This window comes from Schistocerca serialis, chromosome 2, assembly GCF_023864345.2.
Source record: "Schistocerca serialis cubense isolate TAMUIC-IGC-003099 chromosome 2, iqSchSeri2.2, whole genome shotgun sequence".
Lineage (NCBI taxonomy): Eukaryota > Metazoa > Arthropoda > Insecta > Orthoptera > Acrididae > Schistocerca > Schistocerca serialis.
The window spans coordinates 914775059-914792623 of NC_064639.1; the positions used below are offsets into that span (position 1 = coordinate 914775059).

The 17565-nt window shown below is 45.5% G+C and overlaps 1 protein-coding gene across 1 annotated transcript in view; it reads left to right on the forward strand.

Moving 5' to 3' along the window:
* Positions 1–17565, forward strand: part of LOC126456513 (probable G-protein coupled receptor 179) — a 1523402-nt gene that overhangs the window by 1236482 nt on the left and 269355 nt on the right. Inside the window, exon 7 of the mRNA XM_050092263.1 lies at positions 14022–14179. Within this exon, the coding sequence (XP_049948220.1) occupies positions 14022–14179 (158 nt within the window). The remainder of the gene's footprint in view (positions 1–14021; positions 14180–17565) is intronic.

A 17565-nucleotide genomic window follows, 5' to 3' on the forward strand; every position in this document is an offset into this window, starting at 1 on the left:
AATTGTAAACTAAATCTTAAAATTCCTTCTCCATGGTGTTGCAATGACATTTCATAGCAAATCTGGAATACTCATTGATTATGCGACTGCAAAATAGACGTTGAGAATTCTCATCCCTTTCTTTTGCTATTTCCAATCATTTTTAAAAGCATGTGATGACACATTTCTTGACTGCCTCCCTTTTGTGAGAACAGCCACTGGACCTGTGAATGTCCTTCATACAACAAACAAATAGCGAAGACTGATTTCACGCTTCTCCTGAACCAAAGATAGTTGTGCCGACAGCTAAATGCCCCACCGCAGTTCTACATGTAATGTGACGCAGTACCGAGTACTTCCGAGAATGGCCGAAAAAAGGTGAGATAGGCCGAGACTTAGACGGCATGCCGCCCGTACATCTGGCTCGCATGCTGTTTGGCATGCTGTGGCCGGCACTGGCTTACATAAGCCTATGTCCATGGTAGGTCAACTACTCCAAGAAAAAGAAACTGTACTCACTGAGCAGCTGACCTGATCTTACGCTTCAAGTAAAATAAACACTTCTGCTTACTGTCATGACACCATGATCTTCAGTCTCCTCTGGTGTTAGGGACAATGAGGTATCTAGCGTCTACTGAACAGTCAGTAATTTCGTTTTTTAAAGTGTCACATACGTACTTCAATATACACCCGGCAGCACACACTCCGATCGTTTGTCACTTACTTTTTAAGTTCTTTACGGAAATTCGCTTGGATCGAATCGAATTTCAGTTGGTCTGAAAAGTTTGTGCGATAAAAGTTGCATGGGATAAGGTTTTTTGTTGCTAGGTGGGTTCGCTTCAGAAATATGCAGGTCAACTTGGTGTTTTTTAATGGGATGCAATAGTTTGGTACTTATTTTCTGATAGCGACTATCGAGACTAATCCAGTGATGTCTAACAGTAAGGGCTTTGAAGGTCAACGAAGGTAAAAAGGTGGCATGAACGTCCATTTACAGGAGGTGTTCGAAGTGATGACCATTGGTATCAATCCAGTGCTGCAAGCTTCTTATCATGGATTCAGTGGTATTTCTTATCATATCGGCACTTATCGAAGCACATGCTCTGACACTTCTCTGTCGCATATGTTCAGGTGTAGTTGGAATGTCTTTATAAACAACGTCATTTACTAATCCCCACAAGAAAAAATCCGGAAGCGTCAAGTCTGGCGAACGAGCCGGCCACGACACATCTCCTCCGCATCCAATCCAACGATTTGGGAATTGTCTCTGCAACTCATTTCTACCCATCAGTGAAAATGTGCCGGACACCGATCGTGGAGAAACCACATTCTGTTCCTTGTTCCTAAAGGTATTTCTTCCAATAACAGACCTAATGTTTCTTGATTGAATGTGGATTCCCTTCGATGAAACAGGAGCCTATAATTCTGCCCTCCAGAAACCCACACCTTACATTCACCGACCACGGTTTTTGGTGTGCAACTTGCGGCAGCCTACATAGATTTTCAGTTGCTCAGTAATGCACGTTATGCAAATTAAGATTTCCAAGGTTCGTGAATGTATCCCCGTCAGTAAATAAAATCAAATTAACAAATGTGTCATCCCTCTAAATCTGAAGTTGAGCCCATCGGCAGAATTCAATGCAACGCACGCAATCCGTACGAGTTAATTCTTGGTGGAGACTGACATGGTAAGGATGATATTTTTTGCGCTGCTGAACGGGAACAACAATACTCTGGCTCTTGCCGGACTCCCTTGTGATCTGACGCGAACGACAGTGGCAAGAGTACCCATTTTCGTTTCCTCATTAATAACTTTCTTTTGCCGGATATGTTTCCGATTCGTTAAAGATCCAGTTTTTCCAGTTTTTCCAGTTTATCATACACATATTTAAATTCACGACGTATACGGTGAGTACGTTGAGTATATCTTTCAGCGTATAAGTCTGTAGCTCTCTCTCTGAATTTCGTTGGCATTCTCCGTAAATGAGAAGCACGTCGACTTGGTCTTAGAAGGAATCATTCACATTCGCTTGATTCGACGATACTAGTCATACCGTTCCTATTAGTGTTGTGTTGCGAAACCGGCGAATAGTGTTTACATGTCAATCACACGTTAGGTGGATACGCCGTATTCGTCGAATATTTAGTATTTGCATGATATACGTGAGGTAATTGTCAGAGCATGTGCTTCGCTAAGTGCCGATGTGATAAGGAATATCACTCAATCCATGATAAGAAGATTGCATCACTGCATTGATACCAATGGTCATCATTTCGAACACCTTCTGTAAATGGACGTTCATCCCACTTTTGTGACCTTCGTTGACCTTCAAAGACCTTACTGTTCCACATTGGATTCGTCTGGGTAGGCGCTATCAGAAAATAAGTATCAAACTACAGCATCCCATTTAAAAACACAAAGTTGATCTTCTTATCTTTGAAGTAACACCACCTATCAACGAAAAACCAACGTCATATTATGGCCCCCGTTGTCCCATGCAACATTTGTCCCACAAACATTTCAGCAACTATCATTCTTTCGGAGTTATTGTAGGTAGCAATAGATAGTGACTCACCTTGTACTGTGGAATCTGTTGGGCGTCAATATTTATAAAGCTCAGCAAAATCTTCTAATGTACTAAATAAACCGTCATTACCCCTTCAAACAGTCAATACTGTTCGGTAATGGGCAGTATCGTGCAATAAATATTGAGCGTGCGAGGGCCGTTGAACAAGGATGCGCGACTTAGATACAACGCAGACGTACAATCTAATGCGGGGCACGAGAAGTCCAGCCACATGTTCTCAACCTGTTTACTTACCTGCCCTAACGTGTGATGCAACTAATTCAGATTGACAAGACAACTCCGTCCCACGTAATTGGCTACTCCACTCTGGGTGGAGATTTTAATTTGCCGGATATAGGCTGGGAGACTCAGACGTTCATAACGGGTGGCAGGGACAAAGAATCCAGTGAAATTTTTTTAAGTGCTTTATCTGAAAACTACCTTGAGCAGTTAAACAGAGAACCGACTCGTGGCGATAACATATTAGACCTTCTGGTGACAAACAGACCCGAACTATTTGAAAAAGTTAACGCAGAACAGGGAATCAGCGATCATAAAGCGGTTACGGCATCGATGATTTCAGCCGTAAATAGGAATATTAAAAAGGGTAGGAAGATTTTTCTGTTTAGAAAAAGTGACAAAAAGCAGATTTCAGAGTACCTGTTGGCTCAACACAAAAGTTTTGTCTCAAGTACAGATAGTGTTGAGGATCAGTGGACAAAGTTCAAAACCGTCGTACATAATGCGTTAGATGAGTATGTGCCAAGCAAGATCGTAAGAGATGGAAAAGAGCCACCGTGGTACAACAACCGAGTTAGAAAACTGCTGCGAAAGCAAAGGGAACTTCACAACAAACATAAACATAGCCAAAGCCTTGCAGACAAACAAAAATTACGCGAAGCGAAATGTAGTGTGAGGAGGGCTATGCGAGAGGCGTTCAATTAATTCGAAAGTAAAGTTCTATGTACTGACTTGGCAGAAAATCCTAAGAAATTTTGGTCTTATGTCAAAGCGGTAAGTGGGTCAAAACAAAATGTCCAGACACTCTGTGACCAAAATGGTACTGAAACAGAGGATGACAGACTAAAGGCCGAAATACTAAATGTCTTTTTCCAAAGTTGTTTCACAGAGGAAGATTGCACTGTAGTTCCTTCTCTAGATTGTCGCACAGATGACAAAATGGTAGATATCGAAATAGACGACAGAGGGATAGAGAAACAATTAAAATCGCTCAAAAGAGGAAAGGCCTCTGGACCTGATGGGATACCAGTTCAATTTTACTCAGAGTACGCGAAGGAACTTGCCCCCCTTCTTGCAGCGGTGTACTGTAGGTCTCTAGAAGAGCGTAGCGTTCCAAAGGATTGGAAAAGGGCACAGGTCATCCCCGTTTTCAAGAAGGGACGCCGAGCAGATGTGCAGAACTATAGACCTATATCTCTAACGTCGATCAGTTGTACAATTTTGGAACACGTATTGTGTTCGAGTATAATGACTTTTCTGGAGACAAGAAATCTACTCTGTAGGAATCAGCATGGGTTTCGAAAAAGACGGTCATGTGAAACCCAGCTCGCGCTATTCGTCCACGAGACTCAGAGGGCCATAGACACGGGTTCACAGGTAGATGCCGTGTTTCTTGACTTCCGCAAGGCGTTCGATACAGTTCCCCACAGTCGTTTAATGAACAAAGTAAGAGCATATGGACTATCAGACCAATTGTGTGATTGGATTGAGGAGTTCCTAGATAACAGGACGCAGCATGTCATTCTCAATGGAGAGAAGTCTTCCGAAGTAAGAGTGATTTCAGGTGTGCCGCAGGGGAGTGTCATAGGACCGTTGCTATTCACAATATACATAAATGACCTTGTGGATGACATCGGAAGTTCACTGAGGCTTTTTGCGGATGATGCTGTGGCTTACCGAGAGGTTGTAACAATGGAAAATTGTACTGAAATGCAGGAGGATCTGCAGCGAATTGACGCATGGTGCAGGGAATGGCAATTGAATCTCAATGTGGACAAGTGTAATGTGCTGCGAATACACAGAAAGATAGATCCTTTATCATTTAGCTACAAAATAGCAGGTCAGCAACTAGAAGCAGTTAATTCCATAAATTATCTGGGAGTACGCATTAGGAGTGATTTAAAATGGAATGATCATATAATGTTGATCGTCGGTAAAGCAGATGCCAGACTGAGATTCATTGGAAGAATCCTAAGGAAATGCAATCCGAAAACAAAGGAAGTAGGTTAAAGTACGCTTGTTCGCCCACTGCTTGAATACTGCTCAGCAGTGTGGGATCCGTACCAGATAGGGTTGATAGAAGATATACAGAAGATCCAACGGAGAGCAGCGCGCTTCGTTACAGGATCATTTAGTAATCGCGAAAGCGTTACTGAGATGATAGATAAACTCCAGTGGAAGACTCTGCAGGAGAGACGCTCAGTAGCTCGGTACGGGCTTTTGTCAAAGTTTCGAGAACATACCTTCACCGAAGAGTCAAGCAGTATATTGCTCCCTCCTACGTATATCTCGCGAAGAGACCATGAGGATAAAATCAGAGAGATTAGAGCCCAACACAGAGGCATACCGACAATCCTTCTTTCCAGGAACAATACTAGACTGGAATAGAAGAGAGAACCGATTGAGGTACTCAAGGTACCCTCCGCCACACACCGTCAGGTGGCTTGCGGAGTATGGATGTAGATGTAGATGTAGACCATTACAATAAAGGGGGGGGGGGGGCTCTGAGCACTATGAGACTCAACTGCTGAGGTCATTAGTCCACTAGAACTTAGAACTAGTTAAACCTAACTAACCTAAGGACATCACAAACATCCATGCCCGAGGCAGGATTCGAACCTATGACCGTAGCGGTCTTGCGGTTCCAGACTGCAGCGCCTTTAACCGCACGGCCAATTCGGCCGGCCTTACAATAAAGAATTCTGCCTTCAGTGTTTAATTAAATTGAAATATCTCATGAACCATAACACTGATCACAAATTATATAAATGACTGCATCGATATGCCTTAGCCAACTTCTTTCACTTGTTACTCAGTTCTTATGTTTACAGAAGCAAGTACATCGGCAATGAACAAGGTCAGTGGTTGTAACTGTCAATGCCACATCTCAAGTCAGTTAAAGTTGTGGCAGATAACGGAGATGTACAATTCCTTCGATTTTTGTGAAATCCAAATGTAAGTTGTGAAAAGTGTTTAAACATACCATATGAGAGTTTCATGTGACTTCTGTCAGTTGTTCAGCAAGTAAATGGTGAACTATGAAGATGTGATTGATTAATTAATGCGATGGTGGATCAAAATGTAATGCCCTGTGTGTTTTTAAAAAAAGTTAGTGTTGAACATATAACAGCGGTGTTACTACAGGTCACAGCGTGAACTGCCCTATACACGCTACACTGAAGCGCCAAAGAAACTGGTAGAGGCATGCGTATTCGATATGTAAACAGGCAGAATACGGTGCTGCGGTTGGCTACGCCTATATAAGGCAACAAGTGTCTAACGCAGTTCTTAGATCATGTCCTGCTGCTACAATGGCAGGTTATCAAGATTTAAGTTGAGTTTGAACGTGGTGTTGTAGTCGACGAACGGGCGATGCGACATAGCATCTCTGAGATAGCGATGAAGTGGGAATTTTCCCATGCGACCATTTCACGAGTGTACCATGAATATGAGGAAGCTGGTAGAACATCAGATCTCCGGCATCTCTGTGGCAGCAAAAAGAAATCCTGCAAAAACGGGACCAACGACGACTGAAGAGAATCGTTCAACGTGACAGAAGTGCAATCCTTCCATAAATTGCTGCACATTTCAGTGCTGGGCCATCAACAAGTGTCAGCGTGTAAACCATTCGGCGAAACATCATCGATATGGGCCTTTCGAGCCGAGGGTCCACTCATGTAACCTTGATGACTGCACGATACACAGCTTTTCGCCTCGCCTGTAGCCCGTCAGCACCGACATTGGTTGTTGTTCAAAATGGTTCAAATGGCTCTGAGCACTATGGGACTCAACAGCTATGGTCATCAGTCACCTAGAACTTAGAACTACTTAAACCTAACTAACCTAAGGACATCACACAACACCCAGTCATCACGAGGCAGAGAAAATCCCTGACCCCGCCGGGAATCGAACCCGGGAACCCGGGCGCGGGAAGCGAGAACGCTACCGCACGACCACGAGCTGCGGACGGTTGTTGTTGCCTGGTCGGACGAGTCTCATTTAAAATTGTATAGAGCCGATGGACGTGTACGGGTCTGGAGATAACCTCATGAATCCAATGACCCTGCATGTCAGCAGGGGACTGTTCAAGATGGTGGGGGCTCTGTTATGGTATGGGCCGACTCTGACAGGTTACGTAAGCATGCTGTCTGATCACCTGCATCCATTCATATCCATTGTGTATTCAGACGGTTCAAAAATGGTTCAAATGGCTCGGAGCACTATGGGACTTAACATCTGGGGTCATCAGTCCCCTAGACCTTAGAACTACTTAAACCTAACAAACCTGCGACCGTAGCGGTTCCGCGGTTCCAGACTGAAGCTCCTAGAGCCGCTCGGCCTCGGCGGCCTGCATTCCGACGGAGTTGGGCAATTTCAGGAGGACAATGTGACACCCCACACGTCCAGAATTGCTACAGAGTGACTCCAGGAACACTCTTATGAGTTTAAACACTTCTGCTTGTGCATATCTGGGATGCCTTGCAACATGCTGTTCAGGAGAGATCTCCAACCCCTCATACTCTTATGGATTATGGGCAGCCCTGCAGTATTCGTGGTGTCAATTCCCTCCAGCAGTACTTCAGACATTAGTCGAATATATGCCAGTTTGCGGTACTTCTGCAAGTTCTTCAGTGTATATAATACAGGACGAGATGGTGGAGTGGTAAGTACACTGGACGCGCATTCGGGAGGACGACGGTTCAAACCTGAGTCCGGCCATCTTCATTTAGGTTTTCCATGATTTCCATAAATCGCTTCAGGCAAATCCCATGATGGTTCCTTTGAAAGGACACGGCCGACTTCCATCGTCAGGTTCGAATCCTGCCTCGGGCATGGATGTGTGTCATGTCCTTAGGTTAGTTCGGTTTAATTAGTTCTACGTTCTAGGCGTCTGATGACCTCAGAAGTTAAGTCGCATAGTGCTCAGAGCCATTTGAACTTTCGCCAGGCTTCCCTAGTCTGATGGGACCGATGACCTCGCTGTTTGGTCTCCTCCCCCAAATCAACCAACCAAACCATGCGTTTGTATACATCCGTACCACGGTTGAAGACAGGCATCAAAACGAGTATGAAAAAATTCAGAGTTTTGTTCCTTGTCCCACTATGTTTTCACGTCGTCCATGAAGAAATGTATGGGGACGCTGCAATGGGCTAGGGCAACGTGCGGCGTTGGGTGGAGAAGTTTGGTTTCGGAGAAACGGATATTCCAGGTAAACCGCGTAGGGATGACACACATCATCTGTCACAGATGGAAGTTATGGGGGTGCTGATATATTTATTCGATGAGAGAGGCACAGTAGAGTTGACAACAAACAGCGAAAACGATGTAACCATACTTGTGAGACTTAAATAGACAATAATACAAGGCCCCCGTACGTCATTTTTCACAACTCGTGCCATAGCAAAAATGGGCTCGCCAGTGCTGCTTCTTACGTCCTCGGACCTGACTTGCTACCGTCGTACTTCTTCCTGTTTCGACCTTTGAAGCTAAACCTACGTGTTTACCGATTCAGTGACTTAGATGAGCTTAAAATCACGGGTCAAGAAGCAATACATACACTACTGGCCATTAAAATTGCTATACCACGAAGATGATGTGCTGCAGACGCGAAATTTAACCGACGGGAAGAAGATGCTGTGATATGCAAATGATTAGCTTTTCAGAGCATTCACACAAGGTTGGCGCCGGTGGCGACACCTACAACGTGCTGACACGAGGAAAGTTTCCAACCGATTTCTCATACACAAAAAGCAGTTGACCGGCTTTGCCTGGTGAAACTTTGTTGTGATGCCCCGTGTAAGGAGGAGAATGCCTACCATCACGTTTCCGACTTTGATATCGGTGGGTTCAGGAGGGTAATACGGAACGCCGTGCTGGATCCCAACGGCTTCGTATCACTAGCAGTCGAGATGACAGGCATCTTATCCGCATAGCTGTAACAGATTGTGCAGCCACGTCTCGATCCCTGAGTCAACAGATGGGGACATTTGCAAGACAACAACCATCTGCACGAACAGTTCGACGACGTTTGCAGCAGCATGTTACGACCCGTGGCTCTACCCTTCACTCGGTCCCTGCGAAACCCTACATTTCAGCAGGATAATGCACGACCGCATGTTGCAGGTCCTGTACGGGCCTTTCTGGATACAGAAAATGTTCGACTGTTGCCCTGGCCAGCACATTCTCCAGATCTTTCACCAACTGAAAATGTCTGGTCAATGGTGGCCGAGCAACTGGCTCGTCACAATACGCCAGTCACTACTCTTGATGAAATGTCGTATCGTGTTGAAGCTGCATGGGCAGCTGTACCTGTACGCACCATCCAAGCTCTGTTTGACTCAATGACCAGGCGTATCAAGGCCGTTATTACGGCCAGAGGTGGTTGTTGTGGGTACTGATTTCTCAGGATCTATGCACCGAAATTGTCTGAAAATGTAACGACATGTCAGTTCTAGTATAATATGTTTGTCCAATGAATACCCGTGTATCATCTGCATTTCTTCTTGGTGTAGCAATTTTAATGGCCAGTAGTATAGATTTCCCCAAACTAGTTTTGATGCCTGGTTTCGACAATGGGGCAAATATGTTCAAATGTACGGTAACTATGTTGTAATTTTATGTAGAGGACAGTTCAGGCTATGAACTGCACTAATTACAATGTTATATGTTCGTTATTAATTTTTTATGACAAAGGAGGCATTACTTTTTGGTCCACGCTAGTGTTTACATTGGACTCGGATTACCGGATATTTCTCTTTTGGGTTGCCAGGAGCACTTACTCTGGCGACTGGGCAAATAAATGCAATTTTGGTTTTTGCAATATATAGCTGGATAGAGCCCAGACAGATCTTGCTAATCACCCCTATCCTAAGACTTCCAGCTGCGACAAAAAGAGTCGCTTCGTTTCCCATTACAAAAAAAAAAAAAAAAAAAAAATTAAGTGAAACTTTACGATGCCTCGGTCCCAGATTAATGCGTTATTCGTTTTATCGATGTGTATTAGCAGGGACTGTAAAGCACGAAGAACGACCAGTACTCCAGCAGCGATTGAGCAGCGCTTCTGCACTTTGAATACATTTTATTTGCAACGGGAAAAAAACCGTCGCTTTTCATCGGCGCTGGACTCCGCATGAAGGACATGATGAGCAGTGTTTGTACGAGCTGACTCTAGTTACACATTGCAAAGTGAAATTGCAGATATCCTGTGGAACACCAGAAGAAAGGCGCCTGACGACTTTTAGATGAACTCCCTGTGTAGTTGACAGCACAAGTACCACAGATTCCCAAACATTTGTATCCCAGAAGGATCCCACTGGAGCCAAGATTTCCCTGGCGGAATGATCCATAGAATGTCCTGTGCGGATACAATGCTCGGCTATAGCTGACTTACTGGACTGTGAAAGGAGAGTGCGGCTATCATGTTCAAAACACCTTTCACTTGTGAGTGTGGTCCGAGCAATGCAGGCCTTGCCACACTCTGTGTTATTTACCCTTCCGCAATCTCATATCATCCTTTATCAAGGAGGATAAAGGACTTACTTTGACACTGCGTTCCTTTACGATTACACGCCTGGATGGCTGCGCGTGTTAGCACGCCGCTTCCGGATTCGGGGAGAAGCGCCGGCCTCGGATAGAATTCACGCAGCTGATTGAAGACGAGCCCGAGGGCGGTATGACTGTCAGCTTGAATATGGGCGCTAGGCGGATCGCCACGTCTGACTAGGGGAATAACAGCCCCAGTTACACCATTCACAAACATTTCGAGAACGTTCTGACACTTTCTCATGGGATAACATTAAATGCAAATGAACGGGGTACGTAATTCGTAATTTCCGTCCCCCCCCCCCCCCAGAGGGGGGGTTGACAGCAGCTTAATACGCATCTCTACAGCCGATAGAAGAGTTATTAAAAACCTAATGGGAAGATAACAAACAATATAATGAAGGTGATAAAACGGTGACTTCTTTAAAAACAGTAAAGTGGCGGAAAAGTTGCGGAAGTTAAAATAGAAAAAACAGGGGTTGACGATGCTAACGAAGAAATACAGTTAGTTCTCAGGCACAATTTAAAAAACACGCCGACAGTATGTTTTCTGTTCGCAACAGTGTAAAAACGGGGCACACTACATTAAACACTCAAACACTGCACCAGAGATTAGAGACGAAAATAACACACAACAGCCTAAGGCAGATGGGGGGGGGGGGGCGGGGGGCAGATGGATGAGGGGAAAGAAGGGTGGGGAAAACAAAATGCAGGGAGCCGAAAGAGGGAGAGGACACAGAAAAGGGGCGGCAGGGTGGATGCGAGAAGGATTGGGGAAGGCAGCGGAGGAGAAAGCAAAAGGACTCGGGGGGGGGGGGGGGGGGAGAACGAAGTCAAGGAGAGGATAGGCGAGGAGAAAACAGGATGCAAGGAGGGGGAGAAGAAGCCCAGTCCTTTTGACTGAGGAAGGTAGGGGGAGGTGAGGATCAGACATGGATATGTTCTAGGAAAAGGAAGAGAGGGGGGAAAGGAATCAGGTCATAGAGGATCCACGTGAGTGATGGGAGACGTATATGGAAGATGTGGTGGAGTGCATGGAACTCGAGGATCTGCAGGAACTATAGCACTTGGGGGGAGGGGGGGGGGGGCGATATCCAGGCGGGACTGGCGCAGCAGAGGATGGGACTGATTAAGGATTCGTAGGTGTGGAGGATGGCAGTGGGATTCAACCCCTAACGTCCGTCCAGAGACGAGTTTAAGGAGTCGGAGGTGGTTCTGGGCTTTGGAGTGGATAGAGCGGAGATGAGGGATCCAAGTGAGGTGACGGTCAATGGTGAGTCCAAGGTAGGTGAGGGTGGGGGTGAGGCGGACAGGACAGGCGCAGATTGTAAGGGAAAAATCAAGAAGCTGGAAGGAGCGAGTGGTAATATTGCCGATATATAGGAATACCCTGGACTTGAACAGCTACTTGTCTCGGTCAATCTCATCTGACGTCTAACTTGCGCCGACAGCCTCCAGTGAAAAAAGAAAACTCATGGAATTCTCCTTAGGACAGAAATACTTCAAAAGTGTAGAAGAAATGAATTCGCAAATTGCGAATAGAACTGAAGACATGCGCGGAGAAACGAGCAACCCTCAACTGTAAAATCTTAGAGATAAGTGTTGCCAGCTGTTGCTGTGTACGGGAACTATCTAAATTGACATTAAAAGTGGTGTCACCCGTAAATATCACTTAGGGGTGAGACAAATGTCAATTTTGATAAAGCGCGTACCCAGCAGTAGGTGGCAGCACTCGTTCTAAGTTTTCGCATTTGATGGTTTGCCTGTTTCTCCGCGCATGTCTTCGATTACACAGTCACTGTACAACTTATTAGCGACGCATGAAAATTTGTACTGGACCTGGACTTTAACGCGGATGTACACCTACTTCTACGTCTACACTCCGCAAAATACCGACATTTCCCCTCCTGTTCCACTCGCAAACAGAGCGAGGGAAGGACGACTGTCTATGTGCCTCCGAATGAGCCCTAATTTCCCGTATCTTATCTTTGTGGTCCTTAGGAGCAATGTATGATGGCGTCACTAGAATCGTTCGGCAGTCTGCTGCAAACGCCGGTTCTCTAAATTCTATCAGCCGTGTTTCTGGAAAAGAACGTCGACTTTCCTTTAGGGATTGCCATTTTAGTTACCGAAGCATCTCCATAAGACGTGTTGTTCGAACCTACCGGTAACATATCTAGCATCCCGCCTCTGAATTTCTCAGATGTCTTCCTTCTATCCGACCTGGTACGGATCTCGAACACTCTAGCAGTAATCAAGAACAGGTCGCACCAGCGTTCTATATGCGGTCTCCTTTACAGATGAATCACTCTTTCCTAAAATTCTCCCAATAAATCTAAGTCGACCATTCGCCTTCCCTACCACAATTCTCACATGCTTCTTCCACCTCATCTCTCTCAATGCAAGTAATCGCTTTAACTACTTCATCTATCCGTGCACGTCTCCCAGATCAGTCTAAACTCCATACGTCCCTTAGTGCACGCATTCATTATGTGTATTCCCACACAGGGAGAGAGTATGTTACCGTCATCATTTTCGTCTATCTTGGCAAGTAATACAAGTTTGTAATGCGGTACTTTTCAGCGTCCGTATAGCACTATGCGGAGTCCTTCTAAAGGAACAGTTACTACCGATGATCTAAAGCCGTATGAGATGGAATAAATGTATTCATAAACTGCGAATGCTGTGATTATGATTATACATCTGCTGTACAATTTATTAGTGACACATGAAATCTCTACTGGATCGTGACTTGAACCTAGATTTAGTGCTTAATGCCAGCAGTCGCCTTAACCTCTCTAGCTATCCCTGCACACCTCCCTAGGCAATCGAAATCTCCACTTGTCATAGCGTATGTTATATAGCCAGAGAAGGCCGAAATGCACGCTATAAGCTCACGCAGGATGGCGTGAGGTCTGAAACAGGATACGTAATGAATGCTATAAAGAAAAGTACGTAGCTTCTGGAATACTTAACTTTAATCCATCATTTGTATACATCGCTCTTGATGAGACATGCTTCATACGATAACTATCAATTGCTATGGCGCCTTGCTAGGTCGTAGCCATTGACTTAGCTGAAGGCTATTCTAACTATCTTCTCTGCAAATAAACGAGGCTTCGTCAGTGTTGCATCGCTAGCTAAGTCGTCCGTACAACTGGGGTGAGTGCTAGTAAGTCTCTCGAGACCTGTCGTGTGGTGGCGCTCGGTCTGCGATCACTGACAGTGGCGACATGCGGGTCCGTCGTATACTAATGGACCGCGGCCGATTTAAAGCTACCACCTAGCAAGTGTGGTGTCTGGCGGTGACACCACAGCGTATACGTCCATTAGTGCTCGCACTCGTTGTGTGTATTCACGCACAGGAAGAGAATATGTTACTGTCATGGTTTTGACCTGTCCTGGCATGCAATACAAATTTGCAGTTTCTGTCTTTTTCAGGATCTATATAGTGCTACACACGCATGTCTGAAGGACATTGCATAGTACTATACAAACACTGAAAAATACAGACATTGTAGACTTGTTGTCGTGTTTGTAACTGTTGTGCAGATAACAAATTCTCATTCATTAACTTAATCTTGAATTAAGGTATCACAAACGATATGACTAGAGACGGAGAGCAAGGTGGGTTTCGCTTCCAAATACACCCCCACAGATGCAGCACATGATAGTGATGTATGTTGTTGCAGTGCGAACGCGCGTCGGCGGACAACTACACGTGCTGGTGTGTGGGGGCGGGCGACGCTGTGGCGGCTGGAGCGGGGGCGGCGGTCGCCTCCTGGAACTTCCGGCGCGCGGAGCTGGAGGAGGCGCTGCTGCATGCCACCAACAACCTCACACTGCTCAGGTCAGTCCCGAGCTGGGCTCAAACATTATCTCGGCTCAAGGAGCGGGCGTCACATGGCTACTCGGATCTGCTCTAGCCAGGGTATCAAAAGCAGTATTACCCAGCACTTTCATGAACATCTGAATTAGACAGGAATATCTGCCTTGTAGCGTGTAATCCATCCTTTCACCCTGAAGACAATGGCGACACGTCATAGCACTACATGACACGAAAAATAATGTGGGGGTGGAGCATCATGATCCATTGCGACTTAGGAGGCTTGGTGTGAGTTAAACGAAAATTGCACCTAACGTCCACCGTTACTGAGTGAATGCTAGTACTGAAGATATATGGTACCTGAAGATATTTGTAGAATAAAAATCCGCTTCAACTGCCAGTAATTTACTTAATTTGTTCAACGACCAGTTTTGAAGCTTAATACTTCTTCAGGTTCAACCAACTGAGAAAAAGAGGAGGGACTACTAGCATACAAGTACGAGGAGGTTGATATACTAAAATGAAAGCTACAGATGGGAAAGTGGCGTACTTACATAATTATGCAACGTAAATGTTTGCCACTCAGTCACGGGCCGCGAGCCCAAGAGAGTTCGATACCTGGTCCGTGATCGGTGGTATTTAGTAATGTGATATGTAATTAGGATTTTGGGCTATTTTGGCTTTCGTGGCGGTGCACACAAACGCGAGAGACCCCAACCGTTGCTGTTATATCGCTCTTCATTCCATTCCCTTGTGTTACAGTTATTGCTTCATGGGGAACAAGGTAGGGGTGGGGGGTTGGAGGGGGGGAGTGCAGTCATGATGTCTACATAAATGGGGGAACCCCATCCCCCGCAGAGTGATTAAATAAGGAGTTGGTATCAGTATATTACTGACTTTCATTTTAATTTCGTGTTATGAGATCCTTCTGCTCCAGCACAGAGTGAGTCTTTTGCCTACCAATTTTTTCTTGGAGGGTTGGGAAGGGAGGGGGCGACGGTAGGGAGGGTGGAACGTCCTCTGGTGGTAGCACTATGCACTAGTTCAGTCGATCCCCGCATGTCAAGGTGAGTGCACAAAGGAAAATTTTCCAATAAGACGACACCTCCAATCTGCCGCCATGTAATTACATGATTATGACACGTAGTTGCCGGATGTGAGGTTTTCCCGCCAAGTAAAAGTGAGATCCAGCCCCTTCAAATTGAATTTTATAAGCCTATGCTATATAATTGAATTTCTTGTTGTGAGATCCTTTCTCTCCAGCATAGACGGCAGCTTAGAGCTCATGGCGGAATCCATTCTCAGTCAGGAATTTAGCTTGAAAGGAAGGTGTCTCGCGTCCGTCGGAATTCCAAAGGGGTTTACCGGGTAAATGCTACTTTGTTTGCCGTTCGGTCCGATCACGACCGACGGAGCGTCCAGGCCCAGCAATGGCACGTGTTTCGACGGGAATTTCTCGGATGCTTCGTTTGGGTTTTAGCATGACATACGGTCTGTCAGTCACGGACCCCTAGCGCACAGCCGTGCATGTCGTAGCCGCCTCTCAGGCTTTCGCCCGTGCACCCCGACTCCGGCCAGCCTGCGCAGGTGTGGTCCAGTGGACGGCGCATGCTTTGCGATGGAACGATTTTTAACAGCGTAATTACACACGATGGGTGTTGCATGACAGTATTCCTTGCGCGATCGGAATAAAAAAAGCGATCAATTTAGTTACTTCTTTACAAGACCTGCATCTTCCCAAACAACAGAGAGTGATGACGAAGAGAAATCCAACCCCTGAAAACTTAATTTTTTATATGTAAAGAATAAACCCTCTGCTTTGTGATTGAATTTTCTGTCTTGAGAGCCTTCTTCTTCACCACAGAGCCTCCAATTTCCAGGCAGGGGAGGGATAAAGGGGAGGGTAGGGTGGAGGGGCTTACCAGAGGGTGAGGCGTTAATTAATTGATCAGCTTAATTAAGCAGTCAACCAAATTGATAGAGTGAGAGGATTCTACTTGAATAACTCAGGTCTGAAAGTGTAGTTGTTTCAACGAGGGGGAGGGGGGGGGAGTTGGAGGTTTCCTGAGGGGTTGGAAGGGAGGAAGGGGGGGGGGGAAGGGATGGAGGAACAATAGGTTAAGGACCTGTCAATTAAAAGGAAGGATTATCCCCAGGGGTTCATAACATGTCAATGAAAAAAGAACAATGGATTGGCCTCTGAGAACATGCTTGCCCCTGATGTAGGCAACCCACACTACAATGTCCTCGTGCCGCCCTTGCCCTACTGTTATCGTGCTAGTCATTTGCCCCAGGATAGGTGTTGTGCCAATAGAATTGCCTGCGATCACTGTAAGTAGGTAGCCCTCTTTAGACACGTAAGGAATAGGTTTTCTTCTTTCATGTTAAATATAAAATAATGATAAATCTGATGATATAGATTCATTCCTTACACTTTGGTATCGTATTTAAGATATCATAAAAGCGTCAACATTGGATGCTCCCTGTAACTGCTGCACTAGGTGGAAGCATGCCGTGTAGCTGAAACTCCCAAGTCCTTCAATTGGACCTGTAACATAACAAATTATTGTGTTTCATTTTCTATATATTTTCTGTCAGATTACTTAAAAAAACTAATCTCCGCCTGAAAAGGCCATGTAGGCCCAATGGTACAGACTGACCGCCATGTCATCCTCAGCCCATAGGCGTCACTGGATGCAGATATGGAGGGGCATGTGGTGAGCACATCGCTCTCAGTCGCTGAAATTGTTCCAGCGAAACTTGAGCGGTTTCAGCCACTGAGGTCTACTGACTGTTCTAGACATCATCAACATCAGCTAATGGTACTTTTCTGAAGATGGCCCAAGACTAGACCGAAACTGGTCATTTTAATAAAATAACCATACCGACCTAGACTGCTTTTCACTGATTTTACAATGGTTCGACAGTTAAAACTTTGTCACACAGCCAGTAGGCCTTCGGGTGGGCCGAAAACAAAGCAGCTACTCGACTAGAGGACATGGAACTAACGTCGTTCATATGCAAAAATAATACTTTTCTCACACAACAAATGTCACTGCCCGATCAACACGCAACTTACTAGTATCTGCGGAAAAGTAAAACATGCTAATATTCAAGTGTTATACAACAATTTCCACAGTCTCCGAAATGCATTGGAGCCGGTGAGAGTGTTAGCTCCGAGGGTAATACTTTCATGTGCTTTCGTGGAGCGTCCTTCCGTTATAGTGATGTTGCTGTGAGCGTGACCACGAGTTCAAATGGTTCAAATGGCTCTGAGCGCTATGGGACTTAACTTCTGAGGTCATCAGTCCCCTAGAACTTAGAACTACTCCGGCTGGCGACCACGAGTTTAGTAGCCTTCTTGCTCTCGGACAATAGAGCGAAAGGTAGCATACTCTCTGCAGAAGGCG